Source organism: Ostrea edulis, chromosome 6 (assembly GCF_947568905.1).
Source record: "Ostrea edulis chromosome 6, xbOstEdul1.1, whole genome shotgun sequence".
In the NCBI taxonomy this organism is placed as follows: Eukaryota; Metazoa; Mollusca; class Bivalvia; order Ostreida; family Ostreidae; genus Ostrea; species Ostrea edulis.
The window spans coordinates 33,151,745-33,179,613 of NC_079169.1; the positions used below are offsets into that span (position 1 = coordinate 33,151,745).

Consider the following 27,869-nt stretch of genomic DNA (forward strand, 5'->3'; position numbering starts at 1 on the left):
GAAACAGACCTTCCCTAAAAAAAATACCGTCCGGATTAATGGGACAATATTCAATGCATTTTAACGTTTTGTAGTAGAAAATGACCGTTCGGATCCGGAACATGAATTTCCGGATTAATGATGCAAAATAACGAATAAAAATTCCGTTCCCTAGAAAAATCGTCTGGAAGGTGAAGCGTCCGGATTACCGAGGCTCCACTGTAGATCCACTATAACTTTTAGGAAAATAATTGGATCCTCCTGTCTCAACAATATGCACATCTACAAATGGCAACAAAGCATTGTACAAAGTTTCAAATCTATCCAATAAGCTATATAGGAGAAGTGATAAGCTATTTTACATCCACCCCTCTTAGATCCATTATTAACTTTTAGGAAAATAATTGGATCCTCCTGTCCTGACAATATGCACATCTACAAATGGCAATGAAGCATTGTACAAAGTTTCAAGTATATCCGATAAGCCATATAGGAGGAGAAGCGTTCACAAGGTTTTGTGACAGACAGAAAGTATAAAAACAATATGTCTCCCCCTGAAAGAGGAGAGACATAATTTCATGGGAAGAGTGGAGAGGGGGACGCTTTTCATGGACTGATTAAATTTTAGTTTCCTTTGGAAGTTATTTTGTAAATATGATTTCTGTACATTGAAACATCATATAAATTTTGTGTTTCAGTGAGATTTGAAATTCAAGGGATATTAGGTAACAACAAAGTTCACAAAAATTAAGCCCCCATGACACATTTTTGTGTTGAACATTGTTTTTACTGAAGACTGAGGCAGCCCTAGCAACAAGGGGCTAATCTATCACATGTAATAAAAGCAGATGAAATCAGACATTTTATTGAAGAGAATTAACAAATGTACAATATACATCTTTGTATATATATTTTGTGTAAATTAAAATGTACAATATTATAAACACTAAGATTCATAAAATAAAATATACATTGATCACATTTCATAACTACAATATAAATCTGAAAAGTTTCATGTGATGCTGGATTAGGCCTTATAGTACTGCATGTTGTACTAAAGATCCGAGCGAGTGCATGCAGATGCAGAGGACATAAACATGGAATATCAAAATCACCCCCCCCCCCCTCTTTCTCGCTTAATAAGTTGTAGTTTAGTGGTGTTCTCATACCCCAAAATGAAAATCCCAAACAAGATAAAAAATTAGCAATTCCATCAGAGAGACATAAAAAATAATATTAAGAGGAAATACCAACTCGAAACACTACAGTTTTTGTGATGCAAGGGAGTGTGTCTGAATTGACATATTTGGTACCATAGAATTTCTTTGGTTTGAAAATATTCTGCTGTTAATATGTGTCTATGTATAACATACATGCATGATCTGGACAATAACTGTATTGTGTAACTCTGTGTTGTAACAGACTATTCTTAGTTGACTGTCAACCTTTCTTTTACTGTAATTCATCCTCAGGTTGTTCCATATGAAATTTGAAGCCAAGTATGGTAAACTTTGTTTTCATCTTTTGGTAAAAAAGACAAACTAGAACTGGATACATTGGGCCTTTAGAAAAGAAAAAGAATTTTTTTTTTTTGGTGAAACACAAGCACAGAGTCCTTGTATTTGCCAGTCAATAACTATATAGTGATACTTTTATTAGTAAAACTTAGCCAGTCAAGAACTAGTTATGTTGCTTGTACAATTCAATCCATTCATCATTTATATACAACATCTCACTGCATGTTAAAAGCATGAAATAAACAAAAGGAACATTTTGTTTGAAAATGTATTCTTCTGAACTCAATGTAGTCTAAGAAGAACAGGCATAATTACTCAAAGCTTGTACTAAATCATGATTTTCCAAATAAAGAATTAAAATCATATATTTTTTGCAGAAGTACAGCGTTTGTCCATAATATTAACAGTTTGGACACCGCAATTATGTAAAGTAACGACAAAGACAATTGCTATACAGTAAACATGATAGCAGTGAAATTGTGAAGTACATAGCACAGCTTACACATGGAACGCAATGGTTGCCTGTTAGTTTGCTCTCAAGAAATGTGAATGTCACACTTAAAAATCCTTTCCTCTTGCTTCACAAGGAGTCACTAGTTCTACTCATAATCTACTCTATATTACCGAGTCGTCAAATATGAATCTACAAAATTGTGTGCACTGACCATATTTTGTTATTTCTGATTGACGATATTAGGATCTTTATATTAACCTCACCCTATTTCTCTCCCCCTCGAAGAGGTGCATCCCCTTGATCCGAATAAACTATATTTATCATCATTCTTACAAAGGAAGACACAAACGTATTGCAGATAAAATTTGATATTAAAAAAATTATGAATTAATGTTGCGTATGTTCATATTTTTGAAAATGCTATTCAAAATATTATTTAAAAAGAAAAAAAACTCTGTTGTATAGCAGCTGGCATTGAATCGACAATATGACAAACATCAAAACAGTCGCTACATAAATCAAGGCACAAGTCTGAAGTCACTTTGTATAAATGTCCGGCAGCGACTGCATGACTTTACGTTATCATAACATACATGTGTATGACAGGAAATGTGGTACTGTATATTGGGTGATTTTCAGAGTTGGAAATACTTAGCAGTGTTAGCAGTTTATTTTTTTTGGCTTATTTTCATTTAACAAGAGTATCATATATCATATATATATATATATATGAATAAAAATATTTGCGCTTTCATTTTTCACCAATTTTCTACTTCCGCCAAAAATAACCCAACAATTCCAGCTCAAAAAAATTACATGATATACTGTACTTTAATAGCATATTTCAGTACTAATTAAAATTTGAGGCATCCACGGTTAAGACAATTGAGATTCTTTGGTTTTTGCAAAATAAATTAAACAAATCAAAATATTCATATACCAACAAAACAATTAAAACTGCCCTAACTGGACTAATATGTTGTCTACCCAGTGATCAAAAGCAATCTTCACTGTCCACCAATGCTCATTATAATCCCTGTACAGCGTAGTGCAATTTTACACACCTTGCCAGATATTTCATTTACTTTTGCTCACTGACACCTAAACTTTGTCCAAAATAGCTTTTTGTAATGTCAATACTTTCATAATTAACCTTTTTACATGGCAAATTTCCAATATTTCTTTCGAACAAAGTTATGAAGCAGAAAAAGACAGTAACCAATGACCAGACAGACGCAATGACGGGGTGATTCCATGACCCCTCAAACTCCCTACACAAGGGAGATAACTAACACCGTATAGTACAGGTCCTACTATGCAAACTCCATGGTCTTTCAGTGACATCCACACGAAGTAACGATCATTTTGGGGAATTTTTTTAACACAACATTCCCATCGTCATCAAAATAAAGCACGGACTGAGCGCTGAGCTTTGATGGGGCACACCCTGGGCTGGGAGCTTTATAGGGCGTGTACATGTGAACCAGTGTCTGTACAATGGCATGATTAGTGGCATTAACATGATTTCCAATTGGAAAAGAGCACTCTCCCTCACAGAAGAAGGCATGGTACCCATCAGGTGCAATAATCCAGCTCTGAAAAAGGAAGATAAAAGGTTTTAGTCAGAATATTCCTATGCAAAGACATTACAAATTTATGAGGTATATTACAAATTCAAATAATTCTTCATCTAAGATACAGAAATCTGAATTGGCAAGTTTAGCCATTGATCTTCCTCAAACTAATGATAGTTTCACTTTGTGAATGCCCCGCCATGTTTGTTCAAATGTGAGATAAAGGTCAAAGTTAAAAAATGGCTTGATAAGTCTCTTGCATAAATGTACCTACTACGTTAGTCATAAAGGAGCTGAACAGGTAATCCAGAAATGTGAGATTAAGGTAAAGCAAAAGGTCAAGGAAAAAGAGGCCCACGGGCCACATCGCTCACCTGAGTCACCTTGGTCCATATCAGAGGACTTTCCATAGATATTTGCATGTAAAACCGTAGTCCCTATTATGGGCCCAAACAACCCCTGGAGGCCATGGTTTTTGCAAACTTGAATCTACACTATGTCAGAAAGCTTTCATGTAAATGTGAACTCTTTGACCCAATGGCTCTTGAGAAGATTTTTAAAGATTTTTCCTATATATTTGTATGTAAAACTTTGATCCCCCTCTTGTGGCCCCATCCTACCCCCAGGGGCCATGATTTGAACAAACTTGAATCTGCACTATGTCAGAAAGTTTTCATGTAAATATCAGCTTTTCTGGCTCAGTGGTTCTTGAAAAGAAGATTTTTTAAGACTTTCCCTATATATTTGTATGTAAAACTTTGATCCCCTATTGTGGCCCCATCTGACCCCCGAGGGCCATCATTTTAACAAACCTGAATCTGCACTATATCAGGAAGCTTTAAAGTAAATATCAGCTTTTCTGGCTCAGTGGTTCTTGAGAAGATTTTTAAAAATTGTCCCTATATATTTGTATGTAAAACTTTGATCCCCTATTGTGGCCCCATCCGACCCCCGGGGGCCAGGATATTAACAATTTAAAATCTGCACTATATCAGGAAGCTTTCATATAAATCTCAGCTTTTCTGGCTCAGTGGTTCTTGAGAAGAAGGTTTTTAAAGATTTTTCCTATATATTTGTATGTAAAACTTTGATCCCCTATTGTGGCCCCATCCAACCCCCAGGGGCCATGATTTTAACAATTTAGAATCTGCACTACCTAATAAAGCTTATCTATAAATTTCATTTTTTCTGGCCCAGTGGTTCTTGAGAAGATTTTTCAATGACCCTACTCTATTTTTACCTTTTCTTGATTATCTCCCCTTGGAAGGTGGCCTGGCCCTTTATTTTAACAATTTAGATTTCCCTTTACCTAAGGATGCTTTGTGCCAACTTTGGTTGAAATTGGCCCAGTGGTTTTTGAGAAGAAGTCAAAAATGTTAAAAGTTTATAGACGGACTGATGCCGGAAAACGGGTGATCAGAAAAGCTCACTTGAGCTTTTAGCTCAGGTGAACTAAAAACATATTAATAATTTTCCACCAAGTGTGCCTCAAGTTTGCTGAAGGTAGCCTCTATAGGTTATTTAGATAATGAGCTAAACACATAACCCAACAAGAGTACTGCAAACGGCACAAAATACACCCATGAAAATGCTTACATAGGGTGTTTTTCTTAAGCCATAATTTGCAGAACTTTGCTTTAGGTAGTATCAGACATCATCAGGCTGTGACATACTTTCTTTGCATTGTATGAATAAAGGGTCTTACATGTAGCTTAAAACTGTGACAAGAGGTAGATAGACAAACCAAGAGTTCTGTGTGTAAAATACTTCCCCAAATTTGACCCAAGTTCAACAACTTGTTAAATATTTAAAACATCAAAGAAAATTAAAAATTGTTAACCAAAATTCTTGCACTATGCACATCTTCAAGTTATTTACAAAACCTTAGCATAAACTGTGAGAGGAGTTAAAAAGACAAACCATGTCCTTTATCTAATATATTATTTCCTCAAAACAGACTAAGTTCAACAACCAGTAATTTTCTCAAAATTTGATGAAAATCAAAATCCATGCCACAAGCACATCTTTCATACCTATACAAATACTCTGTAAAATAAGAAGGTTTTCACTTGAAAACTGTGGAAGGAAAATTAAAGACAAATCATGTACTCTTTATGCAATATTTCCTAAAAACTGACCAAGTTCAACAACGTATAATTTTCTAAAAAACTTGAAGAAAATCAAAATCCTTGCCACATGCACATTTTCAATACCTATATAAACACTCTGTAAAATAAGTAGGTTCTCGCATGAAAACTGTGGGAGGAGTTCACCTGACAAATGAAGTACTCTCTATGTAATGTTTCCTCAGACGGAATAAGTTAAGATTACCTTTAATTTTCAAAAAAAAAAATTGAAGAAAATCAAAATCCTTGCCACATGCACATTTTCAAAACCCATACACTCTGTATAACAAGATGGTCCTCACTTGAAAATTGTGGGAGTTCATCGAACAAATTATGTACCCTCCATATAGCAATAATTTTCAAATAAAGGGGTAAAACTCCTGCAAGAAATGTCAAAATTGCAACATGGTCTAGAGTGATCCTCAAAGAAGATACATACATGTAGCAAGTTTCAGCTTGATATGTGACAGAGAAATGAAATTAGAGAAACAGAAAACCCTGAACGGACAGACATCACTATACCATAATACATCCCGTCTAAAGATGGATGTATGTCATATAAAAGGTCAAAACTTTCTTCTAGCCTTTGTTTGGAAGAATGTGAGAGAGAGAGAGAGAGAGAGAGAGAGAGAGAGAGAGAGAGAGAGATGTATTTCAAAAATTTTCCTGTCTATACAAATTCTTCATTGACCAAGGCCTTACGAAACAGAAGATCAAATGTACAAAACAAAAAATAATGAAAATCTTAGAATTATGTTCATTTACAAATAAGCTAAATGCAAAATAAACAAATAAGATGCCAAGGTCATGTGGAAGGCCAAGGTCAAACAATTTGGGATTAGCTTTCATGCTCTTATCCTGATGTAAAACACATGATAAATATATCTTCTTCTGTTGATACAGAAATGAGACGGAAGTTAAATGAGTCGGAGGGATAGGGGGATGTGACTGACACTAAATGCTCCTGGCAATTTACATGGCGGGGCAGAATAAAGTTGGAACAAGTCGTCAACTAAAAAATCAATTTCTCCTTCAAATTTGACATGTCTGAAAACCGGTAATAAGAAAATTCAAATCTTTACATAAATATCAATATGCATATGATATAACTGTTTTCAGAAAATAGAATCTGAAATCACTTTGAATGCATTTCCATGAATAATCAATGACTGAGGTTTTTAGGTAAATTTTAACAACAAAGGCATATTTATAGAACACTGATTTGTTACCTGCCACCCAAGATCTCGAAACTTGACGTACAAGGAGCGTCTCTGACAAGGCCACCGGCCCGGGCTGGCACGCTTGTGACCTACAGCAACGATCATTAAAATATTGTTATTTTTCTATTTCTAGTGTATACAACTTTGATTCACATAGATATGATTAACTTTAATACCATGAGACATTAAAGACTTGAATAAAGAACAGCTGTACATGGAATGGCCAGCTGAAATTGCCTGAAGCTTAGGAAAGCAGTGTTTAATAATTGGGGTAAACAGAGGACACCCACTGACTTCATATTGTATTTACATCCATTATACGATCACATATCATGATAACAATGTTTGAGAAAATAACACATCTCCTGTTAATCAACCTATATGGTAGTCCTACACAACATACACAGTCTGACAACATCCACACTATTAATAGACAGAGATTTTGTGTATCTGATTTTTGGTATGTTTTGGTAAAATTCTTGAAAATGAAAAATAAATTATATATTTAAAAAAATGATGATAATAATGTGACTTAATTGAAACAATCTTAAAGAATAAATTATTAGTATAATTACAAAAAGATTACATTAAAGTGACAATAAAAATCTCATGGTATTTTTCATAAACTACATTATTTGTACATATTCTCACAGATTAAAATCTAAAGTTTAGGTTGATGTTTATGTAGTCAGGCACACAACTGTATATATATTCTATCCTAAAATACAATATCTGATTCATAAATCCTCAGTCTATAGGATTTAATTTAGACATATGTCATTGCTGATAATTTTAAATTCTCCAAAGATCTTGAAAAAAAAAAATCCCCACTGAAATTATTTTTGAAATTTAAAAAGAAAGGAGATTATTTAAAATATTCGTTACTAAAACAAATGATCCTTGTTTTGTAAGTTAATCATAATGCTTAGAAAATAGCTATAATTAACTTCAACCTCTGGATTTTATCCACAGGAGCCTACAGCAGCCATGGTGCTACTTTGTACAGCCAAGGAATCAACGTTCCTCAGACCCTTGGCTTAAATATGTTAATTATTCAAAAAGAATACTGACAGAGGGATCTCTGAACTCATGACCTACATTTATTGACATTTGACCTTTTACTAACACAGTGGCTGTGACCTTAGAATATGAGACCTCTCCTACAAACTTAATGTGAGTAACTGACACATCACTATTAAATATTCAAAATCTAATTCCATTTGTATGGCATGTCAAACATTGCAATACATTTGTATTTAATCTTCTCCATTTGCATTATATAAATTTTCATTTGAATTGTATTTTATTATATCTGATTATATTATATTTATTATATTTTTCATTTATAATGTATAATTTTTCATTTGTATTGTATATTTTCTATTTGTATTGTAAAATTGTTTATTTGTATTGTATCCGAGGGAATTCTATTTCGATTTGTTATGAAGGATTCCGTATATCAAGTTTTATCCTTTATTGTGTTGAAAATGTGCAAGATGTTTCGGATGCTCAACCACAAGATAGACTGGTCACCAATTTCCGTGCAAGATTAAATAAACTCAAGGTTGGTAAGCGAGGGAAAGCTCATGGCTTGATAATTAAACCATGGTTTAATCCAATGAAATACTTTGTAACAAATCAAAATAAACAATCCCTCAGATACAATTCAAATGAAAAATTATACAATACAAATGAAATAGATCAAATACTGAACGTTTGATATGCCATACATTTGTAAAACACATCACTATATAATTAGGCTGAACAACCTATTTTATCTTTCATTACATACATGTAACTGTTTGTAAAAGCATTGTGACATGATTAATACTGGACATTTTCTTTTACTTCGATCATCCTAAAAACATTATCAAAAGTGTATCAATCAGGTGATCAATGAAATCAATTGGAATAAACCTAATTCCTAAAATTAATAGCACTTTTGACACCACCAATATTGTACAGAGCTGACTGCGTGCAACTTACGAGACAAAGGGTAGTCATAGTACTTCTCGTGTTCCTCTCGGTAAGAGTATAGCTCCCTCCGCCTTCGGAGGGCCGTCTGTGTCCGGTGGGGGTACACCATTTCTTGCGAGGAGAAAAATCCCACCATAAATGGCTTTTTGTCCTCTGACCCCCGGTAGCTTACTATGCCCAGTTTGTTGGGGTCAATTTCTCTACCTGCAAAATGGATAAATATATAAATCACCACTGCAAAAATATTTCTAAATGTTTAATTTTGCTGGGGTAAAATTTTGTGAATCACTGAGATTTGTTGTATTGAATTAAGGAGAATAACACTGCGAGTACTGAAGACTTCTAAATGTGAAGTAAATCCAATACAACTCTTCTGATCATCAAGTTACGGTAGGAAAGATATAGGTTTATCATCTATCACCTTAAGGAGGAATTTTAGAAATTGAAAGCTTTCAAATTTACTTTCTTTAGTCAAATAATGCAGCTTTTAGTAGAAAGCAATCTGAAAAAATTTAAAATCACTGATGGACTTGAACCCGCAATCTACAGATCAGCAGTCAACATGTTACCGACTGAGCTACTCAGCTAAGCAATCAAACGTAAAAGGAATATACAAATATTGCTGATATCTAAATTTTTATTCATGTTTAAAAGGAAGTCGGCCATGATTATGATGATGTAGTATACCTCCTTAACACAGTGTAACGATTGAAGACGTCTCATGTATTTAGTAAATTCAATACAACTCTTCTGATCATCAAGCTACTGTACGAGAGATACAGGTTTATCATCTACCCTTTAAATATTTTTAATTATACATTTATATGATAATGAATAAATTCCTAATTAGAGGAGGAACAAAAATACTGTAAACATATTTTTTCTGTCTTGTCTATGACACGGTCAATCAATTTACACTAAAAACATGCACTTCTCCATCACCAGTAATTTCAAAGAGGAGTGATTATTTTGGAAGGCAGTGTGGTGATTGGGGAGATCAAATCATACTCAGTAAAATCAATAGTATCAACACAAAGCAAACTGATGGGCATTATAGATACATATACACTTAATCTCCAGTATCAACAGAACCCAGTTAAATTAGCTTTATGATATATTAATTACCACCAGATAAGTATGTTTCTGATTTTAAATACATCGATACATATGATTTGTGTCAGCACATTCTCAACTACACCACTTCTTGGGATCACATGACCTCGGGGTGCCTGACCTACATCTCATCCTCCGTACACTGGTTCTCTACTAGCATGCACATTCAATTTCCTTATTGGCAATGATTGTAATCAAGGGCAGAGAACCAGTCTATATTTTCAGCAGCTTGTTTTTGTTTTTGTTTAATGATTTTACAACTTCAGTACTATAGACATGGTATTCTTTCCCAGTAATAATTGATGTGTGAATCTAGAAATATCTCACAGTGGGAAGTGGACATCCAGTACCCAATGTAATTTTTTTCAATGGAAAGTTAAATGTATAGGCAAAAATGATAGTACTGTGAATTTCTAACCATGCAGTCTCAGGGGTCTCTTCCTCTGAATCCATGCTACATACATCAACCCTCACTAAATATATACCCCAACTCTCACTCAATATATACCCCAACCATCACTAAACATATACCTCAACCCTCACTAAATATATACCCTAACACTCACTAAATACATATCCCAACTCTCACTAAATATACACCCCAATTCTCACTAAATATATACCCACAACTCTCATTAAATATATACCCCAACTCTTACTCAATATATACCCCAATTAACCCTCACTAAATATATACCCCAACCCCCACTGAATATATACCCCAAACTCTCACTAAATACATACCCCATTCCTCACTAGATATACACCCCAACTCTCACTAAATACATACCCCAACTCTCACTAAATATATACCCCAACCCCCACTAATTATATACCCCAACTTTCACTATATATATACCCCAACTCTCACTAAATATATACCCCAACTCTCACTAAATACATACCCAACTCTCACTCAATATATATCCCAACCCTCACTAAATATATATCCCAACTCTCACTCAATATATACCTCAACCCTCACTAAATATATACCCCAACTCTCACTAAATACATATCCCAACTCTCACTAAATATATACCCCAACTCTCACTAAATATATACCCCAACCCTCACTAAATACATACCCCAACCCTCACTAAATACATATCCCAACTCTCACTAAATATACACCCCAACTCTCACTAAATATATACCCCAACTCTCACTAAATATATACCCGAACCCTCACTAAATATATACCCCAACTCTCACTCAATATATACCCCAACCCTCACTAAATACATATACAAACTCTCACTAAATATATACCCCAACTCTCATTAAATATATACCCCAACTCTCACTAAATATATACCCCAACCCTCACTCAATATATACCCCAACTCTCACTAAATACATATCCCAACTCTCACTAAATATATACCCCAACTCTCACTAAATATATACCCCAACCCTCACTAAATACATATCCCAACTCTCACTAAATATACACCCCAACTCTCACTAAATATATACCCCAACTCTCACTAAATATATACCCGAACCCTCACTAAATATATACCCCAACTCTCACTCAATATATACCCCAACCCTCACTAAATACATATACAAACTCTCACTAAATATATACCCCAACTCTCACTAAATATATACCTCAACTCTCACTAAATATACACCCCAACTCTCACTAAATATATACCCCAACTCTCACTAAATACATACCCAACTCTCACTCAATATATATCCCAACCCTCACTAAATATATATCCCAACTCTCACTCAATATATACCCCAACTCTCACTAAATATACACCCCAACTCTCGTTAAATATATATCCCAACTCTCACTCAATATACATTCCAACTCTCACTAAATACATACCCCAACTCTCACTCAATATATACCCCAACTCTCACTAAATACATACCCCAACTCTCACTAAATATATACCCCAACTTTCACTAAATACATACCCTAACCCTCAATAAATACATACCCCAACTTTCATTAAATATATACCCCAACTCTCACTAAATACATACCCCAACTCTCACTAAATACATACCCCAACTCTCACTAAATATATACCCCAAATCTCACTAAATACACCCACAACCCTCACTAAATACATACCCCAACTCTCACTAAATATATACCCCAATTAACCCTCACTAAATATATACCCCAACCCCCACTGAATATATACCCCAACTCTCACTAAATATATACCCCAACCCTCACTAAATATACACCCCAACTCTCACTAAATATATACCCCAACTCTCACTAAATATATACCCCAACTCTCACTAAATATATACCCCAACTCCCACTAAATACATACCCAAACTCTCATTAAATATATACCCCAACTCTCACTAAATACATACCCCAACTCTCACTAAATACATACCCCAACTCTCACTCAATATATACCTCAACTCTCACTAAATATATACCCCAACCCCCACTGAATATATACCCCAACTCTCACTAAATATATACCCCAACCCTCACTAAATATACACCCCAACTCTCACTAAATATATACCCCAACTCTCACTAAATATATACCCCAACTCTCACTAAATATATACCCCAACTCCCACTAAATTCACATACCCAAACTCTCATTAAATAGATACCCCAACTCTCACTAAATACATACCCCAACTCTCATTAAATACATACTCCAACTCTCACTAAATATATACCCCAAATCTCACTAAATACACCCCAACCCTCACTAAATACATACCCCAACTCTCACTAAATATATACCCCAATTAACCCTCACTAAATATATACCCCAACCCCCACTGAATATATACCCCAACTCTCACTAAATATATACCCCAACCCTCACTAAATATACACCCCAACTCTCACTAAATACATACCCCAACCCTCACTAAATACATACCCCAACTCTCACTAAATATATACCCCAACTTTCACTAAATATATACCCCAAACCCCACTAAATATATACCCCAACTCTCACTAAATATATACCCAAACTCTCACTAAATACTATATATACCCAAACTCTCACTAAATATACACCCCAACTCTCATTCAATACATACCCCAACTCTCACTCAATATATATCCCAACCCTCACTAAATATATACCCCAACTCTCACTAAATACATACCCCAATTCTCACTCAATATATACCCCAATCAACCCTCACTAAATATATACCCCAACCCCCAGTAAATATATACCCCAACTCTCACTAAATATATACCCCAACCCTCCCTAAATATATACCCCAACTCTCACTCAATATATACCCCCAACCCTCCCTAAATATATACCCCAACTCTCACTCAATATATACCCCAACCATCACTAAATATATACCCCAACTCTCACTAAATATATACCCCAACTCTCACTAAATATATACCCCAACCCTCACTAAATATATACCCCAACTCTCACTAAATATATACCCCAACCCTCCCTGTAATTGTAATGAAACCTCATGTGCTTAAGGCCTCACATTTGAACAAACTTTTGACAAAAGCCATATAAAACTGTGAACTCATTCAAGTGACAATAATAAGATAACCACATATACTACCAAAATCTGCTCCACAACCCACATAAAACACACTGAAGACAGATACAATTGACAAACTCACAAGTGTCTTCAGACAACCCACACAAAACACACTGAAGACAGATACAATGGACAAACTCACAAGTGTCTTCAGACAACCCACATAAAACACACTGAAGACAGATACAATGGACAAACTCACAAGTTTCTTCAGATTTACATTCCATTTCAGTTCTGATCAAAACTAAACATTTTCCAGAACTCCCCATAATAAATAGTTTGAATGTACAATGTACAATTTAGTCACGGGACATAGCATGTGGTATTGCAGCAGACATTCTTCACTCAGTGACTTTTCCCTTTAGAACAAACTGCAGATGCCAATTTGCTTCTTTTCTGTGTTACATCTGCTGCCATTACAAAATAATGATATGTGGTCTACAGGTTTTTTGCACATGCCCATGGACTACAAAGCTTGTATTCAGTAATTAAATGTCTTTCAACATCAGACACACACAGAACTCCCTCCTCCTTGTAGTGGGTAGTAACTTCATTCAGTGCATTAAAGCCTAAACTTACATACAGACACAAAGGCAAAATGGATTTGTAATTTAAAAAAAAAATCAAATGCAAATTCCAACACACTATATGTAACCCTTCTTACAGGGGCAGTTATAAACAGGTATAAATGGTTTCCATGCCAGATCCACCATGGTAGAGAGGGGGGGGGGATATTGTGGTGCAAAATTGAATTGGGAGGATGATCCCCTCCCCCTCAAGGAAAAGTGGTTGAGGGAACCTAATTCGCCATAACTTTTTTTGTGTAATCTGAAGCTATCCTTAGCTTCAGACATTTACAGGTAAAATTTGTCAGTGAAGTTTTCTTAAAATAAAACTTTGGACAATGCAACACTATAGTCTTCATTACTGACCCTCAGTCACTTCTGGTGTCCTAAATGTATTCACAAATCATAATTCACACTACTATCAGCTAGTGCTCGAGCTTGTTAAGAAAGTACCTTGAATGTCATCGATAACAAGCGAGCCAGTAATTGTATACAGTTTGGATACATTAGATCTCATGTAAAATTACCTTTTACAATATTAAGGACAGGTTTGTTTCAAATGACTTATAGAATAGAACCTCCAATTCAATCAGTCTGATAATTTGCTTTTAAAGGAGTAAATATCACAGCAGAACCTGAACCATGTATAATGATGAAGCATAATGTTTATGTACATTGTATATTACAAATAATTCATTGGAAAATCAGGAGGGGGAGGGGCAAAGAAAATAGCAGTTAGCAGTGGCATCCAGTACTAGCTGAATTTGTGCACTGTACGTGATACACTTTGACTGCATTCAATCTGAGGAGATGTGTCATTTCTGCCCTTTCCGCGTTTACTCGTCTTCCGACACTAAATCAGTGTCTTCATAAAACGGTGCAGGGGTTACTAGGCTCATATTGTGTACGACAATCACAAAAACGCTCCTGTAATCACCAAAGAATGCAGAACAAAATCTCCATAGGAGTTTTACATAACTCTCTCATCCACTGTCAAGATAAATACCTTTTTAATATAGATATTTCAAGAGAAACTATAATTTAAATGGACTTAAGAAATCCCATACATGTCAGTTCTGAGACTAACTGAATATTGATAGTGCCTGGCATTTTATAGTCCATTTCCATTATCTCTTGTTTTGACAAGTACAAGTATTTAGTTTTATACAAGACGGGTGGATCAAAGCCTGAGATCACAGGTGACTGAAACACACAGGTGAGCAGAATAACTTTTAACAGGTAAACAATACAGGTAAAACTTTTACAAATTTCTTAACAGACATTGTACACAAAAGCACTGTTAAATTTTTGTGGAAATAAATTTGAAAGTATAAATACAAGGTTTTGGCAACGAAAAATGAAATTTTATATCATTTATATAATCATGCAGACAAACATCAAAAGCTGATTGTGGTTTGTCAATACCAGAAAATAAATCATGCCTGAAATGAACACATCTTATTAAACCACCCATACATCAAACAGAGCCACATTTAAGCACTTAACTCTAAATGCATGCTGACCTTGATTGTAAACTAATGAGTGCTGGTGCAATTAATGCAATAGCTAGACTGTTTAAGGGACCACAATATTCTGTTGTAAATTTGTCTAATTACAAGACCTAAAATAAATACAGAGAACAAGGTGTTAGTACCCCCATTAAACTTGGCATGGACATTCATGGCAGACTCTTAGAACTGATCCTTGTGTAATTGTATATATTAAAAATATATGTTCAAACCCAAACCAACTGATTCTTATTTATACATGTAACAGGCATCCGTTCAAGCTTAAACTTTAAAAGGACAGGATACCTAAAGGAAATTCTTATAGAACTTTGTAAAACTTTAAATGTTTTAATATTGCTAAAAACCAATACTTGCCACCAAATTTTCCTATGAAACCAAATAATGCTTGTTTGTATTATTTACAAATCTTTACTTGAAACTTTAATGGAAAAACATTACCCAAAAATTGAAATCCTTCAGAAACATCTTTTTATTGGTGCATTCCATGTATCAATGACAGATTTACATATTGTTTAATCAAAAAACATATACATAATAATGGGCTAGTCCCCCTGTATTTCCCTGAACAAATTATGTCCGTAAATAAATGCTGAACCCACAGTGATTTAAGGAAATCCACCACTCTTAGTTCTGCACATCTAAAACATAGCTTCTGATGTGAGCATTTCATACCTATAGAAAACTTCTGATGTGAGCATTTCATACCTATAGAAAACTTCTGATGGAAGCATTTCATACCTAGTATAGAAAACTTCTGATGCGAGCATTTCATACCTATAGAAAACTTCTGATGTGAGAATTTCATACCTATAGAAAACTTCTGAAGCGAGCATTTCATACCCATAGAAAACTTCTGATGTGAGAATTTCATACCTATAGAAAACTTCTGATGTGAGAATTTCATACCTATAGAAAACTTCTGATGCAAGCATTTCATACCTATAGAAAATTCTGATGCGAGCAGTTCATACCCATAGAAAACTTCTGATGCGAGCATCATACCTATAGAAAACTTCAAATAAGATACATGCTTATTTACCATGTACTCAAACAATGTAGACATTTTCTTCAATTTTATTGAATAAGTGGTGTTTTAATGACGATAGCAAACAAAATGCTGGTTTGAAACAAGTAGGCAGAAAGGAAAAACAGAGAGTTCACATGAAGAAAAACAGTAATTCAATAATATTTACATTCTCTCCTGGGTATAGCCCCAGAACATGAAGCTGTTTCAGCTTATACAACTGAACACCTGTGGCAAGTTCTAGAATTTGATTTGTCTATGAGATTACATTTTACACAATACCAGTAAGAGAAATTTCAACAAAAATTGTTTAATATTGAATAGTTGATAAACATCAGCTAATGGTCGAACTATTGTGTATCTAATGTTCAACAACACAATAGATAGATGTAGCATATCCACCTAAAAAAAAATTCTGCAATTTACACTTGTGTACGCTTCCAGACAAAAAAGACAATCATATCCTATTTCAGAGCTCTACTTATAAACACTTCCATTCCAGAAAAGACAATATCCAGCTATTCATAAATGTATACAATATCCAGCAATTTATAATCATGTCCAGAAAAGACAATACCCAGCAATTTATAGATGTGTACAATATCCAGCAATTTATAATCATGTCCAGAAAAGACAATACCCAGCAATTTATAGATGTGTACAATATCCAGCAATTTATAATCATGTCCAGAAAAGACAATACCCAGCAATTTATAGATGTGTACAATATCCAGCAATTTATAATCATGTCCAGAAAAGACAATACCCAGCGATTTATAAATGTGTACAATATCCAGCAATTTATAATCATGTCCAGAAAAGACAATACCCAGCGATTTATAGATGTGTACAATATCCAGCAATTTATAATCATGTCCAGAAAAGACAATACCCAGCGATATATAGATGTGTACAATATCCAGCAATTTATAATCATGTCCAGAAAAGACAATACCCAGCGATTTATAGATGTGTACAATATCCAGCAATTTATAATCATGTCCAGAAAAGACAATACCCAGCAATTTATAGATGTGTACAATATCCAACAATTTATAATCATGTCCAGAAAAGACAATACCCAGCGATTTATGAACATCCAGAAAAAAACTGCAACACACTGGACATGGCGTTGGTAGGAAAGCCCAGATTCTACAATCACACTTAAATATTGATTTCAATGAAATTTATTCCTAAGTCAAATCTATTTGTGAATGAAAATTGAGTTTCAGAATACATTGCAATAACACGATAGTTCCTAATTGCATCATTGTGGACCCAAAGCACCAAAACCAAAGTACTATTATTATACATGTACTATTAAAACAGCATCCCTCTTGGGGCACAAGAAGTATTATACTCATCAGCATCCCTCCTGGGGAGACAAATAGTAATGTATACTTGTCAAAATCCCTCTTAGGGACTCAAAAAGTATCATATACTAATCATAGTTCCTCCCATGGAATCTGGTTTAGAATAGGTCATCATGCAGTACCCCCTTGCTTGTCGTAAGAGGTGACTACATGGGGCGGTTCTTCGGATGAGACCGCAAAAACTGAGGCCCTGTGTCACAGCAGGTGTAACAGAGTAAAGATCCCTCCCTGATGAAAAGCAGTAAGCTTTTGCAGCTCTTCACTTTAATTTAAACAATATACAATCTATCTCTTAGGAACACAAAAAGTACTATATACTGATCAGCATCACTCCCCGGGACACAAAAAGTACTATATACTGATCTGTATCACTCCCCGGGACACAAAAAGTACTATATACTGATCAGCATTACTCCCCAGGACACAAAAAGTACTATATACTGATCAGCATTACTCCCCGGGACACAAAAAGTACTATATACTGATCAGCATTACTCCCGGGGACACAAAAAGTACTGCATACTGATCAGCATAACTCCCGGGGACACAAAAAGTACTGCATACTGATCAGCATAACTCCCGGGACACAAGAAGCTATATGCTGATGAGATCCCTGTTGAAACACAGAGCACAAATACATGTACAATCAATCAACAGGTACAGGCCACTACTTCATTGCTTATTTAAAATTTCTTAATTTTCAAAATGCAAGCATCACAACTAACATTTCCTAAGTAACTTAATAGTACATTTCAATGTCTAACACCATAAACGAAACGTGAGAAACAAGGAACAAAATATTCATGAACTGCACAAGAATAAAAATGGGTTTAGATTACCAGTACATTAATCCCCCCCCCCCCTCCCCGACTGTAACAAAAGTTAAGCATGAATTGAATAATGTCACTCAATGTCACGTTTGTAGATTACCTTTACTGACGAAGAGAACTTTCATGAATAGTCCTAGATTGGATTCCGGTTGTCTGGTCCACCGCTCAGCAGCCCGCGTCATGTTGAATGTGATCCATCCCTCCGTATTGGCATATGCAGTCACATTGGTCACTGGCTCCAGGATTTTGTCTCTACAAAGACACAAACAAATAACACTTACAAACAAATATTTAACACTACCTGACGATAGATATACAGTGAAACCTGTCTATAATGACATGCTCTGGAAAATAAAAACTGTGTCGCCTTAGACTGGATGTCGGAAAGGAAAACTATATACACAGAAACTGTTTCATTGTGAGAATGAACAATGTGATAAAAAATATTAAGTCAAGTGATATCTTAATGTTTTGTTTAACTGGTATAGCTATTTAGAACACGAATGGGTTGTACCACAAAAGTTTCCCAACTTACCCAAACCAAATTTGACTCGCAAACCTGCGTCAAGTAACAGTGATTCTTTGCATGTTTTATCAAATAAATTGTATTGTATTTAATGTCTGTTATCTAATTATTTTCTTTTGTCACATTTCGGAGTAGAGAGCAAAGAAAACGAGACTAGGAATGAAAATAGGGTGGAAATTTACATTGAAACTCATACAACAGGTATTGGATTAGACAGACATCAGATTAGAGATCGAGGTTTCACTGTAACTGTGAATTCACAGAATGAACAAGACAGAAATCACATGCTTCTTCAGAATTCTTCTGAATTCAAATTGGATTTATCTGAATTATCTATTCAGCTTTTCATTCAAAGATATATAGTCCCAAATGATACTTCCCTCAAATGAAATAGTATATTTATTGCATGATAAATATGTGCAGTCATGGGTAAATATATATATATAACAAGGGTACCGCCAACAGTACATAATACGTCCATGAAAAGCTAATATAGGATGTTTTTCTTACACCATGATTTGTAGAACTTGGCTTAAAAAAACAACTAGACTAATATTTTCACTTGGCATAATTAAGATATATGTGTACCAAGTTTAATGGTCCTTGCCCCCAATGAATTGGTCTGCATCCTGCTACTACGACCTTGACCTTTGACTTTAAGAAACAACAGACATCCTCCACTTGGCATAAAGTGTATGTGTACAAAGTTTGACGGTCCTTACCCCAACAGTTCAGTTTGTATACTGCCTACAAGGTTTCCATACTAAGTGATACTGTGACCTTGACCTTGAAAAATAAATGGGCATCTTCCTTTCATTATGGTGATCAAATGTACCAAGTTGCAATATTCTGGAGCTTATGGTTCGGTTTGTATCCTGCCTACAAGGTTTTCCTACTAAGTAATACTATGACCTTGACCTTTGACTTCTGACCTTGAAAAACAATGGGCATCTTCCTCTCATCATGGTGATCAAATACATCAAGTTGTAGTATCCTGGAGCTTACGGTTGTGTTTGTATCCTGCCCACAAGGGTTTCCTACCAAGTGATACTACAACCTTGACCTTTCTGACATTCAAAAACAATAGGCATCTTCCTCTCATCATGGTGATCAAATGTACCAAGTTGTAAAATCCTGGAGCTTAGGGTTCGGTCTGTATCCTGCCCACAAGGTCCAAACAGACAGATGGACAGCACCATACCATAAAACGTCCCGTCTTCGATGGGTGTATAAAACCAAATTAAGATAAGAAATTAATCTATCATGTAGTGATATTAGATTAATCCTCTGCTTCTAACATAAACTAAATCCCTGATATTACAGGAACTGATGAAGTCTTTCTGGAGAACAGTCTCCTGACAAATTCACCTTTTTTTATCTTATCCGAGGACTCAAACAGAAGCTAAAATTCACCGTGGAAAATAATTACTCCTCTGAAGACTATTCTGACATTTTGCTTTTTATGCTTTTGATGATTGTAATTTGCACATCAATGACAATCCCTCCAGGTTGAGAGATCCAGCTCACCCAAAAATTATCGACTTTTGTAGGAATATTACGGTGAATTTGCTGTCAAACACTTCATCTATACTGACAAAGTTCTCCCGGCATTCAAATGATGACACATTACGGTCACCTGAATGTTTGATATCACAATTCCAAGTGACAAAAATTGAAACTCACATTTCACAAGATCAATGATGAATTGAATGTAATTTGACAAAACATAAAAGTTTTCTCCATGAAAAGTCTTATGAAGATTTTAAATAATTTTCTTTTACATTTTTATGCAAAACTGTATCAAATCTTGAACCAAACATGACTGCTAGGTCCTGATGATTGAGCTTCTAAAACAATGTTAAGATGTGACCACAAAATTTTACCATTCCTGGCTAAACCATAATAATTCATTTACATTCACCCTATAACTTAACCCTATGGTTTTCCTAATGAAACTGCCTAGTCCTTTTTTTTTAAAACTCTATTGCAGCACAAATATGCTTTAATTAAGCCATGTGGTTTGGTCACAGATGATCAATACATCAATACAAAAAAAAAAAAAAAAAAAAAACTCTTGACATATTGGTCTCTGCAGACTCTATAGTGATCGAGCTAAAAATGAATATATATATATATATGTTTTCAAATATGTTTGATATTGTAGAGGTATGATGCAATTTATAGTAACTGGGAGTTTCTTCTCTGTTTTACAAAAGGACATATGGCTTCTTTAAGGATGGATGACACATCATCAAAATGATCAACTGACAATGCTTGAAAAAAGTCATAAACATGCCCTTTTGAAGGCTGTTATCCATTAAGGCTGTCAATCAGTAGATTATGATTTATGAGAATCTTCACAGGCTTAAATTTGAAAATATCATTGTGCATGTTTTCTAATTTTATCTGATAAACTTTCTTTCTTAAAACTGATATCTATTCTTTGACTTTACATTATCCCTTTTCTCTTTATTTGGTGTAAGAAAGTAAGAAAACCTTGTATAGTGCACTCCTTTATCTAATACATGTATTTGATACAATGATAAAATATGCAGAGAACATTTAAAAATTTACAATCTCTGCAATCAATAAGTATTCCGCCTTCACACAGTGATAAAGTAACCAGTCAAATATCAAGCAGAAGGAAACGGAATCGGGGAGACTTCACGCATCATTGAATGTTTAATGTCAAAAAATAACAAAAGCTCTCAAACTGTTAAATGTGTCCTTTCCTGACATTAATGGCCTACAAGAACAATCTGTTTATCACTTAATCACCATACAAACAACTTACTCAGGGTCCTGTCCCTGTTTTATCATATACATCTGAATGTGGAATTCGTGGTTCTTTTTCCATTTTTTGGCCTTTTCTTTGTAGAGTCGAAGCTCGGCCCCAACGACTGTTTCCTTTGAGGTGACATCACTGAAGTCAAAGAAAAAAGTCCTGTCCTTCTCGTGGCGCAGGTGTGGAACTCTTTTGGCTTTAAAGTACAACAAATCAAGACAGAGATCAAATGTCATGTTATATACGTACATTGAAACTTTACAGGGGGTTTGTCAATGACAATAGCAATTTAATAACAGGCCAAAATATTTCTCTTCCAGTGACATAATTCATTTTAAGTATGCTAGAAATTCAATTTATCTTCTGGGCAATGGTACTCTAATTAGCACCAACATATTAATTAGCAAAATCATACATGACAGTTCATATCCATTTTACAATATGTCAGGGCTGTAACAGTAATATTTCAATAACTCCGTATTTCATTAATCATTATCAATGTAAATACAGTCATTCTTGGAAAAATTCCAAAGAAAGTAACATACATACAATTGAAAAGGAAAAAGTTTTCTCTACCTTTTTTTTTTTTTTTTTTTTTTTTTTTTACAAAATTCATAAAATTAAACAAAGAGAGGGAAATTTCTCAGAGGGAAATGTGACTTTCGCCAGGCTATGACTGTTTCTCTGTCCACAACTTGTGAACTGACCTCAACATCATATGCAGGTAAATTAAACGCTCTAGAATTTTTAAGGGGATTTCAGCCAATCAGAATGTAGATATTCATTCATTCATATAATAATTCATTAACTTCCTTAAACTATCTATAATTCTCCTGAAAGTTTGGACAAAATTCTTTTAACATGCAACATACTGTACGTGTAAAACACAAAAGTGATCAGAAAAACTGCAGCTGACACCTGTCACTAGTTCCGTCTTTATAATTCATAATAAGCACTTATGTCAGTCTACATCTCATTCCTCTCGCATACTTTTAATTCTCAGAAAGTATTGACTGTCCTTACCCGTGTGAAAATAATTCATTTTTAGTGTTAAATCTAAAGCAAATAAAAATTAGCATGGTGCCGCGCCAATGCCCTTTTTGGCTGGCGCCATGCCCTTTTTAATTGCGCCATGCCCTTTTTTATCTATAAAAAAAAATTAAAATATTTGTTAATATAAACAATTGTTCTTTATTTCACAAGGTTGATTGAAAAGTTTACATGCTGCATGTATTAACTTCTAAAGAGGCTAAATGATCATTCTATTACATGTACTATCATAGTATGTTACAATGAAAGTGCCCCGAAATTGTCTTGCCGCAACGAAAAGTGCCCTTTTGAACATATGATATGTGTGCCCTCTCCAGATCCTAGATTTAACACTAATTTTAATTCATGTGGCAACCATTGGGATGGGCTCGTACTTTCATATCTACATATACGTATATAATAATACTGACAATTATTCATAAGTCAGTCTATAACTTTTTTTTCCACATAATTATATACCCGAGTCCTAATCCTCAGTAAAAGTCTTGACTGCATGTCCTTAATACGGTATTATACCCGTGTGAAAATGACTCATTTTAATTCGTATGGCAATTAACTTGGGATGGATTCGTACTTTTATATATATATATAAAATTCTCAATTCAGTACAACAGTGTATCATTCTTGTTAGCAACGTATATTATTAATATTTGGGGTGGGTTTTTTTTGTGGTTTTTTATATTATATTTGTTTTTGTAATATATGTCTCTTGATAAAGACGCAGGTTGCGTTGAAAATTTGAGTTTTAGATAATCAAGTGTCATGGCCTTTTCGGTGCTTATATATATAATATATATATATATGTCACACCCACACACTGACAATTATTCATAAAACAACCCTGAGAAATGTAAAAATGCTGGTGAAATGGGGTATGATAATCATTCTTATCAAACTCTATTCTTCTACACCTGGTAGTGTGCTAGTGATTAAAAACTTAATTATCTGCACCAAATCGTTAAATCAAGATTTATGTGTCCTTCATTTAAATTTTTTCCCTCTTTAAAAAAATCACGAAGTTTATTTATTAACAACTCTTTAAAGGTCTTCCAGCTACTAAACAAGCAAGGTTTCCCTTGTTACTCATCTCCTCTGGAACCTGGTGAACACAGCAGACAGTACAAAAACCCTGGGATTGTATGTACAGGGCCTAATTGAATACAGTGCTTTGATGAACCAGAAGTATAATTTGCACTTTGGATCCTTGACAAATTGTATTTACTGGATGATTTTGTCTGAAACCTCTACAGAGAATTTACATTGCAGTCCATCAAAAGTCAGGGCTCTTAGTAATGTAACTTAATGATACATCTAAACCACTAAACTAATTTCTAAACTTGATAATGTGCTTTTGAAAGTCTGGCATATTGTTAAGAGTGTAAAAGGCTATAATTTACGGTCATTGAAAATATTTTTGAGATGAATGCTTGGGCATAAAATTCAGAAGGCAACATTTTACAGAGAACATATTCAAACACAATGACTCCTAATGGAATACATGCACACAGGTCACAGGGGGATGTTCAAGGGTGACTCCAGCAGAATCTTGGTCAAACCACGCAGAGACACAAAGACCTTTTTTTTTTTTTTTTATTATACATGTAATTTGTATAAGTTTGGGTGATTTAATCATAAATTCTTAAGTACACAGGAAGCATTTTCAGATAAATTCAAATCATTTTTATTTTTTAAAATACAAAACCTTGATATGAACACACTGCACAAAAATGCAAATCAATCTTTTTGTCAATGTTTGAAATTTTTAAAAATATAATGTCATGATTAGATTTAGTCTTACAGATGCATTAACATAAGTTGTATATTGCAATGGAGAATTTCAAAATTTGTCTTCAAACCACAATTTTTATATATATGTCAGAGAAAAGCAGTGACTAAATAGAAGAATGGTATTTTATCATGTTTTACTGTATATTTATCAAAATTGGAATATCTACTTGTTTCAATTCAGTAAAAAAAAATTCCTTAACACAATATTTAGCTATCTTTAGATATCACAAAAGTGATGCAAGTTGACATTACGATATTTTATGTTAATTTACAGTTCTTTAATTTATCTAAAATTTCTTGATCTCTATCATTCTATTCATAGAATGATAGAGAGAAGTTGTGTAAAATGATTGAAAATACATTCCTTTTTCATCTTTTTTCCATATTCTATTTTGAAAACTTTTGAAGTAATAAAAATTTACCTTTGTTGACAAAACTTATTATGACGTCAGTCCCCTCAATAGGCTGTACCACGCTATCGCCGATTGTGACGTTATGGCTGCTGTGAAAATTGCCGTCATCTTTCACAACCCCGTTGTCTGAAGTGATGGAATTATAGAGATTCAACATAAAAGTTGGCGCCGAATCCTTTGTAGTGCTGGATTTTGGCTTTGGTCTTTGGTGTAAACCCAGTAATGTCAGAATCTCGTGTTGCAACTCCCGTTTATCTCGTGAGTTCATTTCATGCACCTTTTCCGTCTGACCAATTCCATTGTCGACATAGTAAGCTGAAGATGCCAAGCTCGTCCTTACCAAAAACAACGCCGTCCAAAGACAAAGAAATAAATCCGCCATGATTAATACAAAAATGTCAAATATTTTGTTGATGTTAATCAAATAACGAAGGTATTTTCTACACCGCGACTTAAATCCAATATTTTTGAAACAGAAATGCTATCATTTCATATTGTCTCCACTACTTCCTCACACACTTAACGCTTATGATTAGTGAATTCAAAGAATAACAGAAAAGTTCTCCCTAAAAGCATGCCGAACATCACACAGGTAAACCGTAATTACCTTAAACGGGTCATTAGGTGCGTCGGTTCGAAGTAACTCGCTCTTAAATCTGTTCGCGTAGTTCGCATATTCGTATTTTTTAACATATTTTAGTTTAAACAATATTTATTCGTAAATAATTCAATAATGTTTACAAACAATGTCTTATACATGAAATAGATTGAGAAACAAGCCAAAACGCTTATATTAACCTCGCTTTTATATTTTGAAATGGATCAGAGAACCCCAGAGCTGAGTAGTCTATAACATTTTCCCCCCAGAGAGCTGTACGGCGCCATCAGGTGTATATATCAACAATAAAAATAGCCTATATCCTTATTAACCTTTTCTGTCAATGGAATTCGCGGAAACACCGAAAACACCACTGATGCAGGTACCAATAACACCAATTTATGTTCATATATTACCAAAGTTTCATTCTTATAGATAGAAAATTGAATGATTTATGGCTAAGTTTTATGTCTAGTATTTCAGAATGCATTCATCAGCGGCATCTTTGGCCAAACGGGCGATTATAAAATTTATTCACATTCAACCGAAACGTCTTGAAGATGACAAAATATATATTTCACTAAAATTAAATACGGACATCCCTGGTATGCCAGATGAAGTTGCTATAAATAGCACAACAAATGAATTTTATTGTGGAGCGTCTACATGCTGATGAAAATTAGCCATAAATCATTAAATTTTCTATTAATTAATACGAATAACAAAACTTAGAAATGTATGTATATACTAATCCCTGTACATAGATCTATGTATTTTAATGATATATCGGTGTTTTCGGTAATTACCTTGTGTTTTCGATGTTTCCGCTAATTCCATGGACCGATCCTATTCTATTTCTCACGTGTTAATAATGTGTTCTATTTTGGGCTCTGAATTATAAATAAGCATATTCTATTGTATTTTACCCTTAATCTAATTGTTAAACTCAGTCTTATGTACTTGTTATTTCAAAGTTCTCAGCAAGAGGTGAATGCTTTGATTTAATTTCATTTAACAGGAACCGGTGTTTTAGTTCATAATAAGATATAATATTACAAGTCCTTCTTTTCATGAAAATTTTAACGTTTTTCAAATTTCTCAATAATTGTACATTAAAGGTGAATTATAGAATATCAGAGCATCATTCAAAGTTGTACCTCCTAATTTAAGTAGTTATTGTGTCCCATGATGGACGCTATGTACAATCCCCCTTTTGGGGACAAATAAACCACAGCTAAAGTTCACCCCCTCCTCCCAATGGTCGGGACAAAATCTGCACTGTAAAATCGATGGGCAGCAGTAGAATTATAAAGACATGAACCTAAAAAACTAATTCAAAACTTCCTTGAATCTATATTTCTCTCTAGAAATGAAGTAAAGATTATGATTATCATTTTTTTCTGGGTTTCTTTTAACCTCTAAAAACCCACGGGATGAATGGTTAACCTCTAAAAACCCACGGGATGAATGGGAGATTGAAGGGAGGATGAGACATTAAAGGTGATTGGCTGTTGGACGTAGCTTAAAACAAACATGGAACCACTGGTAACAAGATAGGCTTAGCGCCTATAGGAAGCTTTGAAAGCTTTGGAACTGAATGTGTTTTCATTTGCACGCGGAAGCTTTCGCCTTCGTAACTCCAGTTTCTGATGACTTCACAATTGTCTAAAATTCTTGACAAGCAACAAAACCCATGATTTAGATATTTTGACTAAAGTTTCAAAATCATAAATCGCGTGTGGATGGGTGGGTAGGTGAGCTGTGTATCTCCTCCATCCTTCATTACATGTGTTCATTTCATAAGTTATCAGTGCAATGTTACATTCTTACCATTCAATTATACTATATGTATATATACAAGAAGGGGGGTACCGGAAGTCCTGTCCACAA

The 27,869-nt window shown here is 34.4% G+C and overlaps 1 protein-coding gene across 1 annotated transcript; it reads right to left on the minus strand.

Annotated features, from left to right (window-relative positions):
• Nucleotides 1-828: 828 nt before the first annotated feature.
• On the minus strand, nt 829-26,026 carry LOC125683069 (bone morphogenetic protein 7-like). The gene is made up of 6 exons (XM_048923788.2): nt 25,391-26,026; nt 22,140-22,326; nt 18,920-19,071; nt 8,857-9,051; nt 6,880-6,959; nt 829-3,545 (listed from the first exon to the last, which is right to left on the minus strand). The coding sequence occupies exons 1-6, from the start codon at nt 25,761-25,763 to the stop codon at nt 3,285-3,287; spliced, it is 1,248 nt and encodes a 415-aa protein (XP_048779745.1). The 5' UTR covers nt 25,764-26,026; the 3' UTR covers nt 829-3,284.
• Between the last annotated feature and the right edge of the window lie 1,843 nt (nt 26,027-27,869).